The 26,761-nt window shown below is 40.4% G+C and overlaps 1 protein-coding gene across 1 annotated transcript in view; it reads right to left on the bottom strand.

Moving 5' to 3' along the window:
- Positions 1-26,761, bottom strand: part of mrpl23 (mitochondrial ribosomal protein L23) — a 125,709-nt gene that overhangs the window by 68,288 nt on the left and 30,660 nt on the right. The window contains exons 3-4 of the mRNA XM_034176885.1: positions 22,651-22,733; positions 5,646-5,719 (exon numbers count right to left, since the gene is read on the bottom strand). Coding sequence (XP_034032776.1) covers positions 5,646-5,719; positions 22,651-22,733 — 157 coding nt within the window. The remainder of the gene's footprint in view (positions 1-5,645; positions 5,720-22,650; positions 22,734-26,761) is intronic.

The following is a 26,761-nucleotide window of genomic DNA, read 5'->3' as shown; positions in this document are numbered from 1 at the left end:
TATAGTAAGTTGCATTGGATCACTGCAATGATCTGGCATGTCGTACACAGCAGGTATATTTTAACTGGACTAATGCTCGCTTTAACTCGCACATGGAGCGCGCAGGCCTGTTCGGACTGTAATTAAAGTTCACCATAGCCACCTGCTACTATGTAGTAAGCAAAGTGTGATGCTTGCCACCTCACCCGAGTAGCACATGAACTGCGAAAATAGGGGCTCCAGTGAGCGGGTTGTGATTGTAATTCAAGCGCACATAGGCACGCACGGTTTAACTCGCACGCAGTGCATGTTGGCCCCTTCGGATTGTAATTAAAGTGCACCTCGATATGCTACCAAGATTCATCCAAAGAAACCTAGTACCTAAGACATCTAGTCATCACCTTCAGTCACTGGTTAATGCACCTCCATTCTTTAAGTGGATTTATTCGTGTATCCCAACTTAATTCCATAGAGGATCAAACTATATGACATACTTGAAACTGGGGCTCCTGTCCAAGTGTACTAGCATTAGCATTAAAACAGAGATATTTCAGAGAATGGTCGCACAACGCCTGTAATAGTCAGTGGGAAAACGCCTTCACTCGGATGTGGGATGAAACACACTGTCCTTGTGGAAAAGGTCATGTTACATGAGGCAAGTTTAGCATTTCTTTTGTTGCGATATGCTTTTCATTGTTGCTGATGTCCTAACACTGGAGCAGCTGTAAATATGATGGGACTGTAAAGTTATAAATTTTGTGTTGGGCTTACCCACCTCCCAAAAGCCCAGAGAGGGCTCAGAGAAATGCTTCATCACAATGCCTTAACTCAGCATTTTATTAAAAAAGAAAACATGCTCCTCATGTGATATGTTTCTACAACAACAATAAATAGCTAACAACAAGCTTATAATGTTCAGTGATAAAAGTATTCAGCCTCAGCAGGATGACAGCATCTGTCCAATCTGCCATCACAGATGAGTTTTTGTGTCTCCTTTGCAATAGATTTTATGTGGCATATTAGCTGACTATAGACAGAAACAGCGAATACAAACTTATCCTTCTGTGAAGGTGAAAGTTTTTCTCTGTCGGACTGGTTGCCTGAAGAGCACCTTTCTCAAATGTTGAGGGACTTTCAAGTTAAAGTGCTTGGTGTACAAAAAAGGCAAAGACTTCTGAGAAAAGACGATGGGCGTGGTGCTATTTCTGGAGGCAGTTACACGCACTCTGTTCTCATTTAGAGCAATTGAAAAAAGAAACTGACGCCCATGAAAAAAGAAGAAAAAAAATGCTATGTGGATGGACATGGGCCCAAAGGCTCGTCTCCAACCAATGCATGGGAATGGTAAAGTCCAAACAGATTGGTCCCACTAATGTGTGGTCAGGTGTAAAATCAGCCAAACAGACTCAGTATTGTTCACAATATTCTGCTTCTGTTATATTCCTCCACCATCACCCAGTTTCACCCACAAACAGTCTCCCCCTTCTTAGATTATTTTACTAGGTTTCTGGACCTCTGTTCTGGCATAACTCCAACATGCCCTTAGTCACCCCCCGTTCACCCCTCACATACACACTCACCTTCCCACACACACGGCATATTTCACACACGCAGACACTATCTCCTTCCCGCAGTCCCAAATACCCGGAGTCCTCCCTAACCTAGAGGAAAATGACCGTCATGGAACCCTGCTAACGGGAGGTCTCCCCTAACCACAAACCAACAGAAAGAGAGAGTGTGTGTGAGATTGAGAGCGCATGTTACTACAGCTATGGTAGATACAGGGAGGAGGCGAAATGAGGGGGAGAGGAAAGGATGAGGGACCGCAGTGTGAGCATCAAACTACGGAACACTCGCTCACATGTGGAGTAAATTACGAGCAATCTTGTTTTCTACCCACCGCTGCAAACGAAAGGAGGGATTTCTGGAGCGCTGTGTGAGAGTGTGCATGCACACATAAGGGAAGTTGGAAAGGCAGTGAGAGAGCACTTTTTTCCACAAACCTGCCTGAGAAAAAGGCTCAACATGTGGGTTTTATACTTTAGAAACCAAGCGATTGCATCTCAGCATTTCCACCCAGTATTTAGCATCAAACGAGAAAGATTTCAGAAGACAGTGTAAAAAAAAAAAAGCTGTGCACGCTGCTCTGCATCCTCACACCTATCACTGATATGTGTGCTTGATGACACCAAAGTATCCATGTCGACACACACACACACACACACACACACACACAAAGGGGTGTGTGTGTGTGGTGGGGGCGGTGGCTGGCTGGTGTCAGACAAGAGGAAGTCACCCATTTACAAGATTCATGGCTGCTTCAGTTATGCATCCTCTTTCAACGTGTCATGTTTAGACAATTTTCATGAAGATTGATGGGTCCCAATTACAGGGTCGGTGCAATATAAACAAGTGTCTGCATGATGGCTGATTCATATTAACAAGATTAAAATGTCTGGAGTAAAATAAAGGTCCATATTTTTCATGTCCACATTAGAGGGACTTCCAAACAGTGACACTTTTGCTTTCTGGGAAATGTCTTTTGATTCCAAACTCTAAAACACAACAAATTCTTGATGAGAAGTGCATGGAATGAGCCTTCTTCACACAAACTCACCCTATGAGAGAAACAATGAATACCTCAAGTTATTACAGTCACTGGGGGTGTCCATTCAAATTTGCAGAGAGTCCTGACATGATTGCACACACTCCACCTATGCCACAGCACACTTGCCCATAAATGCACAGAAATGTGACCTATACCAGGTAAGAAACATATTTCAGTATTTCCTCTAACAGTATGTGACCAAACATAAACGATCATCTGGAGTGCAAGTGAAAACCTACAACACTTCTTTCTCAGGAGAAAGGTGCCGCGAGCGTCTGTACGTATATATGATTTTCTCACAAAAACAAGCAGATTATTTCAAATGAAATAAAGGAACGATGCATGTTTTGTTTTTTGTTTTTCTCCCTATGCATGTGTGGGTACATGTACCTGGGTGTAAATTTCTGTGAGACACAGAGAGCTTGAACGCTCACCTTCAAAGATTGCCTGTCCCCTCAGGACTCCATAGTAAGAACATTATGTAAGTATGCACACTTCCCTATCACAGTGAGTCCCCCTTCAAAAACCTCCCAAGACAAACAAGAGTGCTCTGAGAGCACAATATCCCCCGCTGGCAAATGGTGCTTTGATACAAGTGCTTGCTACATTCTGATAACACTTCAAGGAACTGTACCAAGTTTCACAAAATTCATCCTAAATATGTGAGGAGTTGATTACAGAATCCAGGCACCAACTCATGAAACTGGCAGTGTCTAGGTTTGTTAATCAAGGGCCATAACTCTGGAAAAATGGGCCCAACAAGAATAATATGGTAATATGAGTATTACCAAACTGCAACAAGGAATCGTAGAAAGTTTCACAAAATTCCTCCTAAAAATGGCAGAGGGATAAAAGCTGAACTCTTAGGCTACCCAAAATGGACTAAAATAATAGGGTCCTCACAATTAGCAAATGATACAATACAGTAAAAACAAAAGTTATTGTGGAGAGGTCCCACACTACTACAGTGTACTGGACAAGAATCAGAGAGCAATTGCTTGTGCACCGAGTATGCGGCAATGCTCAAAAATAATGTAGGGCCAGATTCATCAAATTGCATGTAAATAGTGGTGGGCACAGCTAACCAAAACATTAGCTTCGATAACCGCTAATCCACTGACTGAACAGTTACCTTTATAACGCTAAACCAATAAACCGCCAAAAAAATTTGCGGAAGTTACAGCTAACCACTAACTTTAGTACTCTCATCTACCGATAAGCAGTTTCAAGTTGAAGCACTGTGAGGATGCAGACCAGCGTGCACAGCTTATTCTTTATAAAAAAAAAAAAAAAAAAAAAAACAGAAGTTACTGTCGTGTGTCTTGGTTTTTACAAATAAATGTGTATTTGTAAATATGTCATTTCTTTTCATTTGTGAAAAAAAAGGCATTTGCAAAACTGAAAATTCTGTTTGTGAAGTAATTCACAACTAACATGGGCCGCTGTTCAGATTCCCATCCAGTAGATGGCAGTGTTCTTAGCATTTTGATGGGGGGGGGGAGTGATCGAAAGAGACATTTGAATTTCCCATAATGCCTTTCAGCACATATGTCTGGTCAATGCTCACACTTTCAGAATTTAGCACATTGCTTTAAAAGATACATCATATGTGTGATATTTTCTCTCTGTAAAAATGACAGAGGTACCGTTAATATCGTTAAACTGTCCTGAATTAATTGTTTATGAGCAAAACCATGAGTGAAAACTGCTTTGCATGTCATGTTTGCTGCCTGCTGTCTGCCTTTTTGCATGTGGAATATAAATGGCTGTTTGTTGTTTTTTTTTTTTTAGGCAGCACCAGCCAGCTGGCCCGCTCAACTCTCTTCTGCGGGGGAGGACTGAGCTCTCAGCCGTCTGACTATCGCAAAACACGCAACAGGTAGGTACTAATATGGATGGTTTTGACCGTTAAGTTTTATTCACTATGCCAGCAAAAAAAAAAAAAAAGTTAGAGGACTGAAACTTAGTGGAACTAAATTTAGCAGAAGCTAAGTGGTCCACTGATGTTTTTCAAAATTAGCTGAAAGGCTAATCCGCTAACAAAAAGGTTAGCTTTGCTAATTAGGGGTTAGCGGATTAGCAGAACTGTGCCCACCACTGCATGTAAATGCTCAACACACCTTTGCATCAAATTTTGACAGTGAGCACAGAAATAATTACCCAGCAATATTCAGAGTTGAGGATGAAGCGTACACCAAGTTTGTCCAGAATGACACGGAGTTGTGTTGGTCTCTCCCGAGCCGAGGCCAAGTCAAAATTGATGGGAGTACAACATGATCAGGAAAAATCTGACTTTTCCAAATTTTGCAGAGTAGTGTGAATGCTCAGGAGGACTGTGCTAAACATGGCTAATCAACATCTGCTGGGAGAAATTAGCTGAGGTGCACAGAGTTGTTGCTCGGCCTGTTATAGCACCAAACTCACCCAGATGTAAGAGCATGTATATTCGGCTCATGTATAATTAAGCAAACACCGGCTGGGACAGGTGTGAGCCCACCAAGAAGAAATGGAAAACATTGAAAGAAGAGGTACATGTGACGTCAGAGAGTATCACTGCAGGAGAACATTAGACATTTCTGCAGTGACACCGCAGCGTAATATCAATCTTTAAATTTCTAAAAGTTCCAAAACACTGTATAAGAAAAGATAGAAAAGAAACACAAAAGCAAAAATGGGTTGGGCAACCTTTGCTGCATGCCCCTCCCAATTTCTTAGTCTTATTGCGTGTCAGTCTTTGTTAGTATCAAAATAATGTGAATGGCTGACAGCAACATGTCACACATATAATAAAATTAACAGACGAAAATAACTACATTGTGTATATGTATATTCTATCATTCTTTTGTGTTTCTACTTCACCATATCGTCCTCAGCTCACAAGGAAATGTTGTGTAATCACATGTTGAAGCATGCATGAAGTGTGCACACCCTCACTACGCTATTCTTTTCTGTGTGGACAAACATTTCTACATGTTTTGGAGCATACATATCACGTATGCATTACAACCCTGGAGTATGAGAATGATACTGTGTGGTTGTGTGCATGTGCATGTCTTACCAGCTGAACATAAGCTACTTTATAATCAGGCTGCTTGACTCTCTGATTTAAGTGGTTCCTCTTCTTGTTAGTGCCTAAAGAACAAAGAGAGCACTAAGTCATACATTTGTTGACACACAGGAAGCAAAACAACCACAAATTCTGTTTCTGACAGCCAACAGTGTGATGGATTCATCATGGACAGATTTATTATGAGGCTGCACAAATACAGAGTGATCAGGTACATCAACTAAGGCCTCACTCTCATTGCCTCCGATATGCTTACCAGGTCTGCGGGCTCGGTAAGTGCCGCAGCAGGCCACTCACACCGGCCTCCTGTCTGCTGTTTGTTCTTAAAAACATTTAAGAAATATGAGACAGTTATAACTGTGGACTAGACTTTTACTTGTCAGTGTTCCCCCTGCCTAGTATTACAGACTTTGGTTTCGACTTGGTGCAGAAGCTTCAGTTCTCATGACAACCTTTGGTTGTTTAAAAGCCATTTCCAAACAGAAACACTTGCTGAATTTCACAATCAGAAGTGGGAAAGTTTGGCGCACCCACAGCGACTCGCTCAACACCTTTCTGATGGGAAATAAGATAAGTGTTTGAGCCCCACTCGCATTTTGACCAATCAGAATACAGTTCTGTAGCCTGTGGAGCAAAGAATGATTAATTTGCAGACTGAAATTATAGACACATATGCATGCACACACACACACACACACACACACACACACACACACACACACACGCAAGTTTATATATTTCTCAAGAGGGATTTGACAGACTAATTAGAAACTGACAATGACATTTTCTCTGGGCCCCTCCCCAATCGGACCGGGAGTGACATGTTTAGCCGCATGTTCTCCTTGAATTGCTGGCTGTCTGAGTGGTGTCCAAAAAATGAGGTGGGCTTCATAGATAATTGGCAAAGCTTCTGGGGAAAACCTGGTCTTGTTAGGAGAGACGGCATCCATCCCACTTTGGATGGAGCAGCTCTCATTTCTAGAAATCTGGCCAATTTTCTTAAATCCTCCAAACCGTGACTATCCAGGGTTGGGACCAGGAAGCAGAGTTGTAGTCTTACACACCTCTCTGCAGCTTCTCTCCCCCTGCCATCCCCTCATTACCCCATCCCCGTAGAGACGGTGCCTGCTCCCAGACTACCAATAACCAGCAAAAATCTATTTAAGCATAAAAATTCAAAAAGAAAAAATAATATAGCACCTTCAACTGCACCACAGACTAAAACAGTTAAATGTGGTCTATTAAACATTAGGTCTCTCTCTTCTAAGTCCCTGTTGGTAAATGATATAATAATTGATCAATCAATCAATCAATTTTTTTTATATAGCGCCAAATCACAACAAACAGTTGCCCCAAGGCGCTTTATATTGTAAGGCAAGGCCATACAATAATTATGTAAAACCCCAATGGTCAAAACGACCCCCTGTGAGCAAGCACTTGGCTACAGTGGGAAGGAAAATCTCCCTTTTAACAGGAAGAAACCTCCAGCAGAACCAGGCTCAGGGAGGGGCAGTCTTCTGCTGGGACTGGTTGGGGCTGAGGGAGAGAACCAGGAAAAAGACATGCTGTGGAGGGGAGCAGAGATCGATCACTAATGATTAAATGCAGAGTGGTGCATACAGAGCAAAAAGAGAAAGAAACAGTGCATCATGGGAACCCCCCAGCAGTCTACGTCTATAGCAGCATAACTAAGGGATGGTTCAGGGTCACCTGATCCAGCCCTAACTATAAGCTTTAGCAAAAAGGAAAGTTTAAGCCTAATCTTAAAAGTAGAGAGGGTGTCTGTCTCCCTGATCTGAATTGGGAGCTGGTTCCACAGGAGAGGAGCCTGAAAGCTGAAGGCTCTGCCTCCCATTCTACTCTTACAAACCCTAGGAACTACAAGTAAGCCTGCAGTCTGAGAGCGAAGCGCTCTATTGGGGTGATATGGTACTACGAGGTCCCTAAGATAAGATGGGACCTGATTATTCAAAACCTTATAAGTAAGAAGAAGAATTTTAAATTCTATTCTAGAATTAACAGGAAGCCAATGAAGAGAGGCCAATATGGGTGAGATATGCTCTCTCCTTCTAGTCCCCGTCAGTACTCTAGCTGCAGCATTTTGAATTAACTGAAGGCTTTTTAGGGAACTTTTAGGACAACCTGATAATAATGAATTACAATAGTCCAGCCTAGAGGAAATAAATGCATGAATTAGTTTTTCAGCATCACTCTGAGACAAGACCTTTCTGATTTTAGAGATATTGCGTAAATGCAAAAAAGCAGTCCTACATATTTGTTTAATATGCGCTTTGAATGACATATCCTGATCAGAAATGACTCCAAGATTTCTCACAGTATTACTAGAGGTCAGGGTAATGCCATCCAGAGTAAGGATCTGGTTAGACACCATGTTTCTAAGATTTGTGGGGCCAAGTACAATAACTTCAGTTTTATCTGAGTTTAAAAGCAGGAAATTAGAGGTCATCCATGTCTTTATGTCTGTAAGACAATCCTGCAGTTTAGCTAATTGGTGTGTGTCCTCTGGCTTCATGGATAGATAAAGCTGGGTATCATCTGCGTAACAATGAAATTTAAGCAATACCGTCTAATAATACTGCCTAAGGGAAGCATGTATAAAGTGAATAAAATTGGTCCTAGCACAGAACCTTGTGGAACTCCATAATTAACTTTAGTCTGTGAAGAAGATTCCCCATTTACATGAACAAATTGTAATCTATTAGACAATATCATTCAAACCACCGCAGCGCAGTGCCTTTAATACCTATGGCATGCTCTAATCTCTGTAATAAAATTTTATGGTCAACAGTATCAAAAGCAGCACTGAGGTCTAACAGAACAAGCACAGAGATGAGTCCACTGTCCGAGGCCATAAGAAGATCATTTGTAACCTTCACTAATGCTGTTTCTGTACTATGATGAATTCTAAAACCTGACTGAAACTCTTCAAATAGACCATTCCTCTGCAGATGATCAGTTAGCTGTTTTACAACTAACCTTTCAAGACTTTTTGAGAGAAAAGGAAGGTTGGAGATTGGCCTATAATTAGCTAAGATAGCTGGGTCAAGTGATGGCTTTTTAAGTAATGGTTTAATTACTGCCACCTTAAAAGCCTGTGGTACATAGCCAACTAACAAAGATAGATTGATCATATTTAAGATCGAAGCATTAAATAATGGTAGGGCTTCCTTGAGCAGCCTGGTAGGAATGGGGTCTAATAAACATGTTGATGGTTTGGATGAAGTAACTAATGAAAATAACTCAGACAGAACAATCGGAGAGAAAGAGTCTAACCAAATACCGGCATCACTGAAAGCAGCCAAAGATAACGATACGTCTTTGGGATGGTTATGAGTAATTTTTTCTCTAATAGTTAAAATTTTGTTAGCAAAGAAAGTCATGAAGTCATTACTAGTTAAAGTTAATGGAATACTCAGCTCAATAGAGCTCTGACTCTTTGTCAGCCTGGCTACAGTGCTGAAAAGAAACCTGGGGTTGTTCTTATTTTCTTCAATTAGTGATGAGTAGAAAGATGTCCTAGCTTTATGGAGGGCTTTTTTATAGAGCAACAGACTCTTTTTCCAGGCTAAGTGAAGATCTTCTAAATTAGTGAGACGCCATTTCCTCTCCAACTTACGGGTTATCTGCTTTAAGCTACGAGTTTGTGAGTTATACCACGGAGTCAGACACTTCTGATTTAAAGCTCTCTTTTTCAGAGGAGCTACAGCATCCAAAGTTGTCGTCAATGAGGATGTAAAACTATTGACGAGATACTCTATCTCCCTTACAGAGTTTAGGTAGCTACTCTGCACTGTGTTGGTATATGGCATTAGAGAACATAAAGAAGGAATCATATCCTTAAACCTAGTTACAGCGCTTTCTGAAAGACTTCTAGTGTAATGAAACTTATTCCCCACTGCTGGGTAGTCCATCAGAGTAAATGTAAATGTTATTAAGAAATGATCAGACAGAAGGGAGTTTTCAGGGAATACTGTTAAGTCTTCTATTCCATACCATAAGTCAGAACAAGATCTAAGATATGATTAAAGTGGTGGGTGGACTCATTTACTTTTTGAGCAAAGCCAATAGAGTCTAATAATAGATTAAATGCAGTGTTGAGGCTGTCATTCTCAGCATCTGTGTGGATGTTAAAATCACCCACTATAATTATCTTATCTGAGCTAAGCACTAAGTCAGACAAAAGGTCTGAAAATTCACAGAGAAACTCACAGTAACGACCAGGTGGACGATAGATAATAACAAATAAAACTGGTTTTTGGGACTTCCAATTTGGATGGACAAGACTAAGAGACAAGCTTTCAAATGAATTAAAGCTCTGTCTGGGTTTTTGATTAATTAATAAGCTGGAATGGAAGATTGCTGCTAATCCTCCGCCCCGGCCCGTGCTACGAGCATTCTGACAGTTAGTGTGACTCGGGGGTGTTGACTCATTTAAACTAACATATTCATCCTGCTGTAACCAGGTTTCTGTAAGGCACCACTTTGACGCACTGTCCACATCATTCATTCTCTGGAATCAAATCTTCAAGAAAATAGTGGGTGCCCCCCATGGCATCTGCCAGTGACATGTGAGGGTTGTGACCATAACTATGTACATTATAATTTGTTTATACCCAAATATATTGTTCACACCCATGGAGTTGGCAGCAGTGATGCTAAAATTCAGTGATACTGTCTTTGGGTGTTTCTTATTTGTATTCATTTATTTTAATATGCTCATGTAATTTTTAATCTTTGTGATAGACTCATTCATTGGTAAAAGTGACACAATGCAGGCTTTAAAAAAATAAAAAAAATCCAGTGATCATGCTTTGTAGGACCACGGTAAAATTTCATAATTCATGAGCGTATCACTAAACTTTAACTTTTGTGTTTCCAAATGACTCACATTTTTCCACACAACGCACCTTGCAATTCAGATACAGCAACTTGTGGGCCTTCAAAAGGCATAATTTGGGCACCTTTGTGTTTAAGGGAGAAAAAGAGCCACAAGACCCAGCATCCTTTAAATAATCTGTTTTTGCACTATTCTGACTTAAATTCCAATTTTGTATTATTGGTGTTGCATTATGTATCTTGGTTGGAAAAATGAGGAAAAAGGTTTTGAACTGTTCCTATTTATTTCAGTTGCACTATTTGCTTTGTACAATAAGTATTCTGAAGTACCACCATTATATCTGAAATATGTCCTCAGAATACAGTTAGAGTTGCCATTCAATGATTTCCCATGTAAGAAGGATCTACACTGCAATTCTGAAACATTATATATATATATATATATATATATATATATATATATATATATATATATATACATACATATATACATACATACATACATATATACATACATACATACATACGAGGTCTGTCCAAAAAGTATTGGACCTTTATATTTTTTGCAAAAACCATATGGATTTGAATCACATGTGATTGCATCAGCCAAGCTTGAACCTTCGTGCACATGCGTGAGTTTTTTCACGCCTGTCGGTTGCGTCATTCACCTGTGAGCAGGCTTTGTGTGAGCACTGGTCCACCCCTCTCGTCGTTTTTTTATTGCGAATAAATGTCTGAACGATTTGGAGCTCCACTGCGACGCGCGGAATTCCTCCGCTCCTCTTTCCATGACAAAAACTCCTGTAACAGTGGAATGTGCCGTTCATTTCCAAACTGGATGCTGTGTTTTATCCGGGACGTCCTCTGACTAGCACAGGAATTGCGGAAGACGTGGACATCAGCACTTTTTCGGCACATTGAGACAGACGTGCGGAGGAATTGAAACTGAAAATGAATTGGAAATTGAACTGAAATGGAGCCGCATGGCGCAAAGCAACACCGTGATGAAGCCTCACAGGACATGTTCTGGCATGTCCTGGCTCATCCACAATTTCTCGGTTAGTCACACAACTGAAAACCCACCGACAGCCATCTGAAAGCCATCTCAAAGCCGTCCTGTGAGACCAACACCAAGGTGGTTTTGTCCCGCGCCATGAACGGCACGGTGGCGCATCCGTCCGCTTTTCTTTCCATGAAAAAAACTCCTTTAACAGTGGAATGTGCCGATAAAGTGCTGATGTCCACGCCTTTTTCCTTTTTTTGTGGAAGTCAGACGACGTCCCGGATCAACAAAGCCTTCACGTTGGAAATGATCTGGTTGATTCAGCCTGTCGATCGGCACTGGGAGCGCGGCGCGCTCTCAGCAGCTGTGGGCCGTCCTTAAAGCGCCGGTAACACTCCTTAATCTGTGTAATCCCCACAAAATCGTCCCTGAAAGCCAAATTAATTTTCCGAACAGTGTCCACCTGGAGGTCTCTCACAGTTTCTGGAAAAAAACCGATGCAGCAAAGCTCCAAATCGTTCAGACATTTATTCGCAATAAAAAAACGACAAGAGGGGTGGACCAGTGCTCACACAAAGCCTGCTCACAGGCGAATAACGCAACCGACAGGCGTGAAAAAAGTCACGCATGCGCACGAAGGTTCAAGCTTAGCTGATGCAATCACACGTGATTCAAATCCATACGGTTTTTGCAAAAAATAAAAATGTCCGATACTTTTGGACAGACCTCGTATATATATATATATATATATATATATATATACACACACACACACACACACACACACACACACACACACAGAGTTATTGTTCATGCTTCCATATTATAATGCAATACAAATTTTAGGCCATAACACCCAGCCCTAGCCAATACAAACAAAGTTCCAGAATGTGGTCATCAACAAGCGGAGAAGCGGTGACATCAAGGATAAAGAAGCAGGCATGCAACTGACTACAATGTCATCGCTTAACACCCTAACTGCCGAAGAAATGCCAAATGGTTTAAAAACAAGCAAACAAAACCAAAAAAAGAGAAACAAAAAAGCCATTAACAATGCATTAAGTAAAACCTGAATGTAGCTGGTGCCACAGTGGGGAACATTACCAAACCGCTGCCTCAGTAAGGTTTTCTTCACTTACTAACTCACAGCCTATCTTTAACATTATCAGCATGAATGTCAGGAAGTCATTTTGAGGCAAATTCCCTTTCATTATTGAGATGAAAGAAGAAACCCTACACAACTGAAGGGAATGCATGCACACAATTATAACAGCTTGAGCTAACAACTAAACTTTCAGTATTCCTCCTTTTCTTATACTTTTCATAAACTAATTCTACTGACGTGTCATTGCAGTTACATCAATCAATTCAATCAATTTTTTTATATAGCGCCAAATCACAACAAACAGTTGCCCCAAGGCGCTTTATATTGTAAGGCAAGGCCATACAATAATTATGTAAAACCCCAACGGTCAAAACGACCCCCTGTGAGCAAGCACTTGGCTACAGTGGGAAGGAAAAAACTCCCTTTTAACAGGAAGAAACCTCCAGCAGAACCAGGCTCAGGGAGGGGCAGTCTTCTGCTGGGACTGGTTGGGGCTGAGGGAGAGAACCAGGAAAAAGACATGCTGTGGAGGGGAGCAGAGATCGATCACTAATGATTAAATGCAGAGTGGTGCATACAGAGCAAAAAGAGAAAGAAACAGTGCATCATGGGAACCCCCCAGCAGTCTACGTCTATAGCAGCATAACTAAGGGATGGTTCAGGGTCACCTGATCCAGCCCTAACTATAAGCTTTAGCAAAAAGGAAAGTTTTAAGCCTAATCTTAAAAGTAGAGAGGGTGTCTGTCTCCCTGATCTGAATTGGGAGCTGGTTCCACAGGAGGGAGCCTGAAATTACATGATGACATAAGTGAATAAACACAAAGTTTCTCATCAAATCTTTGCACCATTTTTGGTTTATTATTGTACCAGCCAAGCTATCGACTTCATCAACCGTCATTTCCCCAAAGGCTATTATAACATGCAACTGGATGGTTAACGTTAACTTATGAGAATGCACAAAAAGAAAGACTGAAACACAATATTACATGTGCAGACACACAGTTAACACAAAGAATATTTGCACATTAACATGTGTTACACATTAGACAAACTGATTGTACTTTGTTCAGGCCCGGTCACACGGCACTTAACGAAGGGCAACGAAGCCCAAATGAAACAAGAAATCTGGACTTTCGTTGACTTCCGTGGGCATCGTTTAACCTTCATGCAGCTTCGTTCCTGCAGCTGGTACTTCATCAGCATATTTAAACTGTTGAAAAATTCGAACGAATGCCACCGAAAACCTCAATTCGTCCATATTTCGTTTTGCTGTCGTTCTTGACGGTTTTTATCATTTGCTTTGTTTTTATAACGTTAGCGCTTAGTTTGACTTCAACCAGCTGAATGTTTTCACATAGTACAGAAGCCATTTTGTGAGCACTTTTGTGGACGAGCTGCAGCTCCTGATTGGACCCTCAGAGAAACCCTGGTCACTTTGCAGAGGGTCACTTTGTTGCTGCACCTCCTGTATGTATAAATATAAAGGAACTTGGTTTTGAATCAACAGGTATTTTCAACAGAATGGAACACCATTTCACAGGGGTATCAGTTTTTTTCTTAATTAGTAACACTAAAACTCACAATAAGGAATTTTTAGCAGTGCATCAAAGGGTTTGAATCCAAATGTCAATGAAACCCTGCTGGTCAGCAAGCCCATAAAGTAATGGCCATTGCCATGGGAACGGATGATGGCATGAAAAACAAGGGAAATGTTCCCATGCAATGAGTCATGTGTGTGTGTGTGTGTGGGGGGGGGGGGGGGGGGGTACGTATAAGTAGTAATCACTAGTCAGGCAGCCCACTGCTTAGGGAAAGCCCTAAGCAAGGTTGTAAAATGCCCCGAAACCCCACCCTCACTGGCTTGCTGAGGTCCCAATGTGGGTGGGAGACCGAGGTAACAGCGCACGTGAGAGAAAGAGAGATATATGCGGTAGCCTTTCTGCAAGGTTAACAGGTCAGACTGTAAGCCCCCCTACACACCCACAATAAACAACAATACAAACACTTAAAAGGTAATGTGTCATTCTTAATCGGTGCAACCCCTTCCAAACATAGACACAGCTTTTATACAACACTCGCAAACGTTAGCACAATTTCTCCCACTTTGAGATTGCGGTTTGGCAGCCAGCTATCATGTTACAAATCCCAGGCCAAAGGGGTAACCATGGTAATTTCTTCCAAAATACCCAAGTGCCCACAAATAGAAAAAAGTGCAGTTTGCACCCCTATCACTGCTCTCCCTGCTACCTTCTTTATAGTGGCTACTGAGAGATGCCCCTGATCCAGACAAAGACACCTTTCCCTGACTCACTTCAGGATCATCGCAGGCTCTGAATCGCCCTTTTTCCTGCTTTCCTTCCACCCACCATCCTGAGTGGCTTTCCTTTTCCCCAAGCTTTTAATGACACAAACCTAATAAACAACATTAATGGGTTCTGCACACCAGGCGCCTTTCTCACCCATTCTCCTTCTCTGTCTTGTTATCCTGCACATGCAAAGGTCCCATTGGAAGCCCTTTAGCCTCAACACTAAAGAGCGCACCTCTGCTTCACTCGTCACCGTCTTTGTGTCACTCCATTAATTTGCAAAACAAACAAACCCATTTGGAAGTATTTGTATACTTCCAGAATGTTCATGCTAATCAAAGTCATTTTGTCCTACAACCATATTTAACCCAACGGAGCACTACTTGACTGTATGAGCATCCTTATTCATTGCAGGATGGGAGGAGGAGGGGAGTTGGGACATATTGTGTTTAGAAGGGATGGGACTCTGAAGCTGAAAGATAATAAGACAACAGCAAGTGAATGTGCCGAGGAAATGCATGGTGTTCTGAGACACCTGGAGAGTTCTGCAGCAAAAGATTGCAGGATAAGTAGCCAAGCCTGATAGGTTTCGACCCCATTCAGACTGTTTGCAATCCGGCTTAAGCAGGATACAGCCATATCCTGCTTCAACCAGATAGTTTTATTTTTCTGAATCTGAATGGAGCAAATCATCAAAGTACGTCTATACACTCTGTGTCTTCTCCAGTACAGTGCTCAACAACCTTCGTTTTGTGCGGCACCATCATAAAAAAAAAAAACACACACACACACATACATCCGCACTAGTTCTGACATCGACGTTAGAAAACCGCCACAGCAGAACTGATGTCATCTGCAGAAACAGACTGCAGGTTGATGACGTGAGCTTAAAAATGTAACTTGTCTGAGGTTATAAATTAATTCCTTTCTAAGATGTCACACAAATTCGTATTTACCCGTTTGAAGGAGTTGACTCTCTGCAGTTAAAGTGCGCATCACAAGTAAATAAAATGTCAAATGAGCTGACTATTCTAAATAAAGAATTATGAAAATATTGATTGTATTTTGTTTTCTTTTTGGTGCTACATGCCCAAAGAAATTAAGTCATAAACATGAGGAAATTATCTTGATTTCACAGAAAACAGCCCAGATGGACTGTGTGTACTGGAGTAATTCATGAAGTGAACACAGGTGAAGCGACCTTCAGGCAGCACCTGAGGTTACGTCAATTTTTTTATTTTTTTTTACTAAAATAGCTTTGAATCTGTGTGTATTTTTCAGATGCTGTATCTTATTTTCATCAGCTACATCAGGACTCACACAAGTTAAAGAGTTGGAAGTAATGAATCATAATCTGGTATATCACTTTTTTAAAAGATGGTGTTGAGTGGAGAGCAATATGCCCTTTAATTAATCCATCAAGCTGTCCGTTATTCCTCATTGGTAAATACAAAACAGCAAGAAGCATGCCATGTGTGCATGTATGACTTGAAATTGGACGTGCGTGATGAGCTCGGGACATCAGACTACATCTATGTACCCATGTGCACAGTGTCTTCTTCAGTAAAGCAATTTCTCTGTGGCGTCCCCAGTGCTGTATATGAGTACAAGAGGCCGCAGTCACAATGCTATCGCTTTAGGTGCTAATTAAAGCAACTGTTTAGGATCTAGCCAACAGCAGTCTGCCTCTCAGTAGGAGAAGTCTGGTTAGGGTTAAAACTCCAGCTTTTGTGGGTTCTGGTTGTTCTTCTCTACAAGGGCCAAGACAGAAGTCAGACTACCAGAGCAAGAATTTTAGCTGAGGAAGCTTCTGCGATTTGAAGCGAAACGTCCTCGCGTCAAGCAACCCAGTCCAGTTGAAGATTCAAGCTTCTCTACTATTAGTGTTGAAAGTTTACACGGACCCGATCTGTTCCAGCTTCAATCAATTCCTTTGTGGATGATCATTCATGAGTCACATTTTATTCCAGGCACTGCCAGACAATATTAGGGTACAGAAGTTGAAGTTGAACATGTCATAATCCAAACAAGTTAGTGTTCAAAGTTTACACAGATCCAATATGTTCCAGCTTCCAAATTCTGCAGACATAACGAGGCACAATATCGCGATACACACAATCCAGAGTGGGCACACAGACCGCATAAATTAATTTCACATGGTAAATCCATTTTTGTAAGTAAGTAAGCCCCTTCGGCTGCTCCCTTGTTTACACTCGGGGTCACCACAGCAAATCCAAGGTGGATCTGCACGTTGAATTGGCACAGGTTTTATGCTGGATGCCCTTCCTGACGCAACTCCACATTACATGGAGAAATGTAGCAGAGGTGGGATTTGAACCCGGAACCTTCTGCACTGAAACCAAGCGCATTAACCACTTGTCCTGCTGGTAAATCCATTTTTGTATTGTACTGAATTAATTCAGCTTTGAGTAAAATTCCATTTCAGGTGGTTTCTAAATCTGTCGTATATACATGGTATACGTACAACTTCATACAGGCATGACAATGAGCAAAGAAAAAAAAAAACTCCAGGGTCTAGGATTAGCACCTCTGATGGGGCCCAGAGGGTAAAAGGTTTGAGTATTTTAGAGGTATTTCGGGGCTACTACAGAGACCTAATTTCATGAATTTTCAGCCTTTGTCTACAACTTTTGCCCAAATATTTTTTGGCACAGTGGGGGATATGTGGACAAAAGATGCAGAATCCGTGAACTCCATGGAATCATTCCTGTTTATTACTTCAAAACTTTTAATTTTGACATAATTCTACAAATGTCAGGCATTTTATGTCCTGAATAAAGTCATGATTGGACTGGAATGAGGTAAACCATATATTTTAAATGCTACCCAAGCTGGTCATTACTTTCTTTACAGAAGCATGAAGCTCAGATGCTATCACCCTATCAAAACACACAAAGCTTAGTTCTAAAACCACACTATTTAAAAGCACACCATTATGCCCACCACACCATACTAATAATTCTATACCAAAACAGCATCAGATCAGATAGGTGACCATTCATTCTTACATACTATTTACCCTTCAATGGATTTTTCATGCTGTAACAATAAACTGAATATAGATTTTCACTTCAGTACATGTACAGTATAAATAATTGCACCACACTTTCTATGATCATAAACACATTTTAATTGCATGAATAGAATTATTGGACACGAAGCTGAGCATCGGATATTCGGTCGCTGACCAGTACATGTGAAATGGGCTTTGGGGATGGCTGTGCTTCTTACGCGCTCTTCTGGACTAGGGCAGGACAGGATTAGTCAGATTAATCTTCACTTTGTTGACATGTTTCTTGGTCTTCCAGTGTTCTTCCAAGGTTTTTGCCCCTCTAGATGCGTAGTTGACGAAATCAGAACATAGCCTGCAGGGAGCTTTACCAGGGAGCTCAACCTTGCCGACAATTTCACCGAGTTTTGCTTTTGTCCCGTCCAACTCCACCTCCCGCTTGAACCACGTCCAGTTAAATTTGTTTTTAATGCCACTGTCGATCTCTTTAACGTGATCTTCATCCTTTCTTTCGATAATCGTGGCCATGTTAAAAACGCAGTTCGACAGGCCAAAGCCTTCAGAAAATCAAAATGGTCACTTCCGGGTATTTTCACTGACTTTCAATACTGACGATATTCTGGCTGGCTGAAAGTTTGCTGTTCTAGAAAAGTAACCAATGACATGACATCCCGCATTTTAGCTTGAAGTACGACAACTCGCACAGATGGCCCTGCTGCATCTTGGGCATATCAAGACATCAACAAGAACAGGGTGGCGACCCCCCACCACCCTCAAATTTTTCTCAACGGATTTACACCGATCTCAAAAATTGCCCAGATGACAGTGAAAAAAAATCCACAAACCTGTGGAAAATTCTCATGTCTGTTCATATTCATGCATTGCACAGGGATGATGCTCTGCAAGATCCACCAGTTTATTGCCCAAAAGCCACGGAAAAAGTATCAACAATAACGAAAACTACTTACTTATGGAAGGAAATGCTGTCTCCCTTCTTCCTCCAGTTGTGCCATTGCCAACATGTCCAGCTTTCCAGCATTTTCCAGCTGTTTCTTGACAGAATCTACGAGCGTTGGTGCACGCTAGCCATTGAGTTACCCGGTTTGAAAATGGTGACCACGCCTCCTTGCCAGCATGTGTCTCAGTGCGACTGTGATCTCTAGTACTTATATACGGTTTTGTGGAGGGGTCTTACTGCCACACAGAAACACGCACATACACACCCACGTTCGTTCAGATGTCAGAAAACCATCACAGGTTCCAGACAGGAAAGTTTCCATCAAAATATGGCCATCAGGTATTGCAAAGTTTTTGAGTCCATCCATCCGTCTGTGCTCAACATAAGTCCAGTCCTATTACAGCCAGAGTCTTCAAATTCACATTCTTGGGACACAGGCCTTGGACAAGTTCAAAGATGGCTAACCTTGACCTATTTTAAGTGGTATTTTAAGAGATTAAAAAGTCACATTGTTTCCTATTATTATGCTATGACTCATGCAAATCCTCTGTTTTGAAGGGGAGGGGGGCAATCAGCCAATCAGATTAGAGCGGCGCAGTGACGTCACTGGCTGGTCTCTCTCTGGTGCTCCAAAATCGCTTTGTTTCTGTGTAAATATAACGTTTCTCATATATTATGTAAAAGCAAGTTAGAAATAAACACTTTTATACCTGAAACTGCTGTTTTTTAACTTGATAACACCTCTGGAGTGATTTACAAGACATCTCGCGGATGTTAGCGTGGTGACGTCAGTGGCTGGTCTCGCAAGCTACTAACTCCGCTTCGTTTTTGTGCAAATATAACATCTTTGTTATATATTGTGTAAAAGCTAGCAACAAACAAACTCTTCTAAAACTGAAAACGCTATTTTTGATTTACAAACATCTCACAGACATCAGCATGCACGCGCATCACACGCAGTCAAAACTAACTTCTGCTCTTTTTAAAAGCTCATGTATGCACACACGCACACCCTCTTGCAGATGCTATTAAAATGTAAATAAAATACTGTTTGAGTGATTTGAATGATTGAGTTTATTCTGCAACATCAATATAACCATACAGAGGTGAATGTGTCAATGATTTCATTGTGGTCCTTGTGAAATTATCATGTCACAAAATAGAGGGAATTGACTGAACAAATTGTGCATAAGACAATAGGATCTTATTAATTAATGTAAATTTTATTATATATATATATATATATATATATATATATATAAATTAAACAACTGCAAATTATAAAGAAAACAATGTTTATACAACAGAGGGTATTTTAGCACTGCATTATGTTTAAAACTGAAAAAATGTTATCAGGACTAGAGAAGTGCTATGATAATAGTTAATGGTAAATGGACAAAATGCTTGCACAGAGAGAATGTTAGTATCGTGCTGCACAGCACAATCTATTCGTTGCAGTTCGATGTCTTGGACTTTTTCCTCTATTTTAGTTTTTTTTTTGTTTGTTTTTTTTTTTTTTGGTGCCCCATGCAAACAAGCAACGTGGCATGACATATCTCACATTACCTATTATTCAAGATGTACAATTCAAATTTCAAGAAAATCAAATACATTTTGTTCAAGTAATGATGGGCACAAGTATCAATACTCTTTTCAGTAAAGTGCTCAGTCCCTACTAGGGATGGGTATTGATAAGATTTTATCGATACCATTATCAATTCCACTTATCGATCTGATTCCTTATAGATTTCCTTATCGATACCTCTTGTGAATTATCTGTGTACTAAAAGTAGGCTTTACAGGTTTTCTATGTCAACAACGTTTTAAATTGGTCACTGGATCCTTGATCTCTGGACATAAATAAAAATTTAAAAAAATTGTAGTTTTTGTCAAAAGCATTTCCTTTCAGACATTTTGGCATGAATGTCTCTCCATACCTATTAGCTGCACGTCAGCACAGGACATCTTGTTTTGGGAGGAAAAAAACGTTTTGATCGACTGCAGTTTGTTTGTATTACAACATTTGGAAAGAGGTGTCATTTGATTTAAACGGTGTTTTGCTTTGAAGTTATTAATTCTCACTGGACTCTATCATTCTAACTTGACTCAGCAGAGAGCCGCACAGCGTTTGGAGCTGTGTGAACAGAACGGAGGATGATTCTTGTTTCTTTCTCCCAACAAGACAAGAGTCCCAGTTAGTGACTTTAATCTGCATAAAAGTGACTGACGATTGACATATTCAGGGATGAAAGTGGTGAAAAACAACAACAACAAAAAAAGATGCAACCCAAAATTATCCCCCAACACCACACAAAAATGTTTGAATTCTAGAAGCTCTGAAATGCAATCTGGGAGTACTCCAGACAATAAACTGCAGCATCCATTTTGGTGAGAAAAAAAACCCATCTTTCCTTATTCAAATTCATTCCAGTAGTATTCTGCTCTTACTAGGATGCAGCAGTTTTCTAGCTTGGCAGATAGTTCTGGAGGAAATCACTGAAGAAATTAACAAATTGAATATATGGTTTGACCAAAACAAACTGTCATTAAACTTAAATAAAACAGGGATGAAGTGGAGGTGTAAGAGTCACTAGGTGTTCACAGGAAAAAGTTATGTATTTCTATATGTATTTATTTATTTTCATTGTTAGTTGGTTTTATCTTTTCTGTTGTGTCTTGTTTCATCAAGTTCTTTTTGTCTCTTTCTATAAAATTGTACTGTAGCATTATTAGTTATTATTACTATTACTGTTGTTGCTATTATTATTATTAATATATAAATAAAAATAAATAAAACATATTACAATTTTTAATACATTTGACTCTTTTACGACAACAAACACTGAGCCATTATTATACAGAAAACATGCACACAAACATGTTGAGATGCGAACAGATTAATGCTAAATTTAACATTGAAAATGCCATAGACACGCTAACGCATTAGCATCGGTCCCGTTTTTAAGTTATAAAATACATCTACCAACTGTTTCAGAAGACCATAACAGGTCGGCTTAACATAAAAAAGGTAAATATTACTCACAGACATGCTCTTTAGGATTTTAGCGGAGAAAAAATTAAGATAAAGCAAAATAAAACAATGAATCAACAAAGCAGCAAATCGAATCACTGCTTCGATCTGCGAATCACTGCTTCGATTGGTTCAAGGTTCAAAGCAAAGCCGTGCTGCAGCAAAGGTGATTACAGACCCGCTCCAGGGTCTGTAATCAATTTAGAGAAATTATCATTTTCCTGTCAAACGCCCCCAAAAACAACAACCACTCTGAAGGAACAGTAAGGGAATCGTTAAGCAAAAAGGTTATTGATGTCGATGGATCGAATCATTTAACGATACCCGAAAGGAACCGGATCTCAATACCCTTCCCTAGTCCCTACAAGGTTTAGTGAAACCCAATCACACGCAAATTCAAACTCATCTGAGATGCACTCATTTGTGACGTCCAGTTCAAATCTGGTGAAAATCAATACATTTCGGTCATATTATCATGCGGTGTTACATAAAGTGGGCAGTCCCAAGACAATTTCAGTGAGACCTAATTATGCTTAAATTTGAACCAGTCTCAGATACACTCGTTTGAGTGGTCCAGTTCCAATTTGGTGAAAAAACAAACAGATAAGCCTGGACACCCATGCAGATGCAGGGACACAGGGACATACGATTGGAGAGAGTGCATTCCCTTCTGCCGCTCAGAGTCCTGTATATTTAACAACTTACCATACTGTATCCTGGTACGGACTGCCCCCACTGGGACGTTGTAGATATTCTCCAAGTAGTTCTTCACATCACATTTGGTCATTCTGTCCAGACATGCACACACACAGATGACATGTATATTAAAATAAAGGAGGGTGGGAGAAAGAAGTAAAACATGAGTAAAGCAATCAACATCAGCCTTTTCAGGGTTAGGGAGTGGCTGACTATGGAGTGTGTGTTTGTGGTATTAAAAATAGAACAAAAGGTGTCTGGAATGCAATACAGATCCAACACGAGGTTTCACAGCAGATTTCTGTAATATTCTGGAAGCCCACATTTACTTAATTTGACAATGATAAAGCAATGATGTAGCTGGTCACCAAGTAAAGCCTTCCCATAAACTTTGCTGTTATATTATCTACTGTAACAGACAAAGTACTCCCGTATCAAACCATACTCTGCTTTTATTCTCTGGACCATCAAGTGGAGAGAAATGTGAGTGTCAGTGCTTATCCTATTAGCTGTCTGCGTGTATCGATCGCACTCGGTGAAACCCTACACAGGAAGTGGGCCTGGCACCAACTGATCCGTTGGGCCAGCAGACCTATGCTAGCCCACTGTGCAGCATTCGGAAAAAGATTGCTCCAACGAGAGGAAGAAAAGCTTTTAACTGCTAATCAATCTAGCCAACTGAATTATCATGGTAGAGAGCACTTCCTGAATGCGTCTGACAAAGTGCTTAATAGCGACGCTGTGGTCTGACATGAGTGCCTCGGATATGGCATCTTCTATCAACTCATGTGTTTCTTTGATAGAACAAGCTAATGCAATACTCCCAATTTTTCAGAGGAAACAGCATAAGCAGCCTGAGCCTTTGTAACAATACATTAGGTGCGACAAACATCTGTTGTAGAAAACACCATCTATCAAAGAGACTCTGGATCAAGCACATGTGTTTCCAAGCACTACACATCATTCACCTTCAAACTATAATGTTAAAATTTTGGAAAAGCTGACACTGATGTAGACTGACAACCTTTCTATTGGAACTGTTGTATAGTTTATCCAGAGAAGCAGGCCTATGCTTACAATTCATTTTCAAGTATTATAGGGTTCATTTTTTAGGCCACATTTTTAGCTTCTTCAATGTGAATATTTTCTGGTTTATTTGACTACTTATTTTAATCTTGTCTGGCAGTAACCTGCATACCTTTGTGCTGTAGACAAAACAAGGCATTTGAAGGCATCATCTTGGGCTATAGAAAGCACTGATCACTCTCACATTTTATGTACCTCACAACTAAATGATTAATCGGTCAAATATTTTCTTGATTAATCTGTTATAAAAATATTGTTAGTTGCAGCCCTGATGTAAATTAACTCCAAGACGTTTTCAGTGAGCTGGAAATGTTCATGTATCCATTCCATGACTTGACAATGAAAAAACTGGCTTGACAGGGGATGATTTAATCATTATAATTAAGTGGCAAGTGTGTGCGTTTTAAAAACAGAAGGTTCCCAGTTCAAGACCACCTGTGCCCATTTACCATACAATACAGAGTTGTGTCAGGAAGGGTAACAGGTGTAAAACATGCCAAATCAACATGCAAATCCATATTGGATCCAGTATGGCAACCCTGAGCAAAAAACAGGAGAAACCAAAAGTAGTCTCTCTTTATAGGTATGCTAGTTTGTCCAACTATTTATGGTCTGTGACCCTGGAGGGACTACAAATGGACAAAAATGTCCAATTCTGAAATGGTCATTTTTTTATTTTTGTTAAATCGTCTGAATTAAAGCCAAAAGCCTACACTACCACTACATCATGATAGTTTCATTTCAACTCCAATATGGTAGTGTACAGATGCAAATTTACATCTGCCCAAATACTTATGGTCCTAGCTACACACACACACACAGTACAGTAAGGTAACAAAAGGGCATTAAGAGACAAGAAAGAAGTAAGTACATGACAAAGGTCTAAAGTCAAAGTCTTGGGCTGAAAGGTAAATCTCAAATTAAACATAAACATCAAACAAAAGTTGTATTGTATTCAATAGTGATACAGACAACATGTGACGATCACCCAGACATCTGACTGCACAAGACAACCTTTACATTTCTGACGCCCTCCGAGCAAGAACGGAAACCTATATCAACTGCAAAGGCTAAGTGTATCGTTCCAGAGCAAATGGCAACGATTTATACGTAAACACGACACAAAAATTCCTTGTCTGAGAAGATGAAAGAACTCACAGTAAATGGACAAAGGTTTCAGATAATAAACCTGCTAGATTAACTTCAATTATGCTCTGCTATTGCTAAGTAGGTTTGAGATGACACTAGAATTATTGTCTGTGAACCTAGAAGAAACAACATATTGCCATACAAAAATCATTACATCCTTCTGCACTGTTTGGGCAGAGTTGTAGGGGACTGAAAGGGTTGGACAAAGACCTGAATCACCCATCAAACTGTTATAAGCCCAAATGACAAGCTACATCACAATAGCTACTGGTTCTCTCTTCTACAAAGGCAGTTCTTTTCAAATGCATAAGTCATATAAGTGACATGAATGTTGTTTTTATCTCATCATGTTAGTACGCTGGTGCTGTGACTGATCATGTCCCCCCTCCCATTCCAGAACTTGAAATATGTGTGTACTCTGCAACTCCCCTGAGAAAGTTCTGAATTTCTACATATCTGTAGATAGCTTCTGGTGCCTTTTCAAAACCAAAATAAAAATGAATGAGTCATTATATTTCACTTATAAATTACAATACTGTATAGAGTAGTGATTCTCAACCGGGGTGCCGCGGCACCCTAGGGTGCCGTGATTGATCATCAGGGGTGCCGTGGGTATTTTTCATATTCGCGATTATTTTTCATATTCGCGATTACCGTGAATTATTTATTTTATCCACAAAGCATAAAACGACTCAGACTCTGACGTCATTGTGCTGCAGCCTCGCTCTCGTCTTAAGGCGGGACAATAACAAGGAGGCTGATGGCCGATTAAAACAGTGCCGTCTTCTTCAAAAGCCGTCTAAAATGCGGAACTGTCGGTGTGTGTGTCTGTGCCTGTGTGTGCACGCGCGCGGAGTTAACAGGCTGCAGACTGCGAGGGAGGGGGTGGGTGAGGGAGATTCCTGAATGCAGGCGCGACACGTTCAGTGCGCAGCGAGCGCGGAGCAGAGAGAGGATTTTAACCCGAGTGAACATGTTAACAAAACGGAAACGTGAAGCTGCCTTTACTTCTCTCTGAACTTTCTCTAAAGGTGTGATTCTGCCGTTACCGTCCTGTTCACACCATGTGCGCGTCGTATGCTGAATTTATGAGATCATGAGATGAAATAAACGGTCAAATATATTTAAAAACATATTTAAAAAATGAGAATATATGAATGAACTGAGAGCCACAAAAAAAAATGTTCAGACGCACAGATCACAAAAAGCAGGTGAGAACTCTGAACTTTAACAGCTGTTATTTTCCAAAGGTATTTATTTGTTCAATCTTAAGCTTAATGTAGTGTTTAAGCACAAAACGTGACTGATGAGGAGAAACAATTTCAGAAATGCAACAGAAACAACCACAAATCAGAAAAAGTTGGGACTGTATGTAAAATGAAGATAAAAATAAAAATGTTGCACCATTCCCAGTTTCTCCACTCACAGAAGCCAAACATTCTTCCAGAGTTGTGTAATTATACTACAATAGTAGAATATAAAGAAGGGGAAAAAAAGAAAAAAAAAATAGACAATATATTCGTCAATCGCAATTATTTGTCTGACAATTAATCTTCTCCAGAAATTCCTAATCCTAATGCTTGAGGATTTTCGAAATGCAATGTTTTCTGTATCGATTTTCTATTGCGATAATTGGGTTTTGCGCAAAACCAGAGGTAATAGCATTATAATATTATTTTAGTTGGTGGTGTGCCGCAGGATTTTGTAAATATAAAAAGGGTGCCGCGGCTCAAAAAAGGTTGAAAAACACTGGTATAGAGGACTGACACAATGATGACCTTCGACTGCAGAGCCCAGCACAAGAATAATGTTATTAAGTTTGCAGACGATACAGCAGTGATCGGGCTCATTAGCCAAGGAGACAGCGTACAGGCAAGAAGTGGAG

Source organism: Thalassophryne amazonica, chromosome 8 (assembly GCF_902500255.1).
Source record: "Thalassophryne amazonica chromosome 8, fThaAma1.1, whole genome shotgun sequence".
Taxonomy (NCBI): domain Eukaryota; kingdom Metazoa; phylum Chordata; class Actinopteri; order Batrachoidiformes; family Batrachoididae; genus Thalassophryne; species Thalassophryne amazonica.
This window is presented reverse-complemented; position numbering and strand designations above follow the sequence as displayed.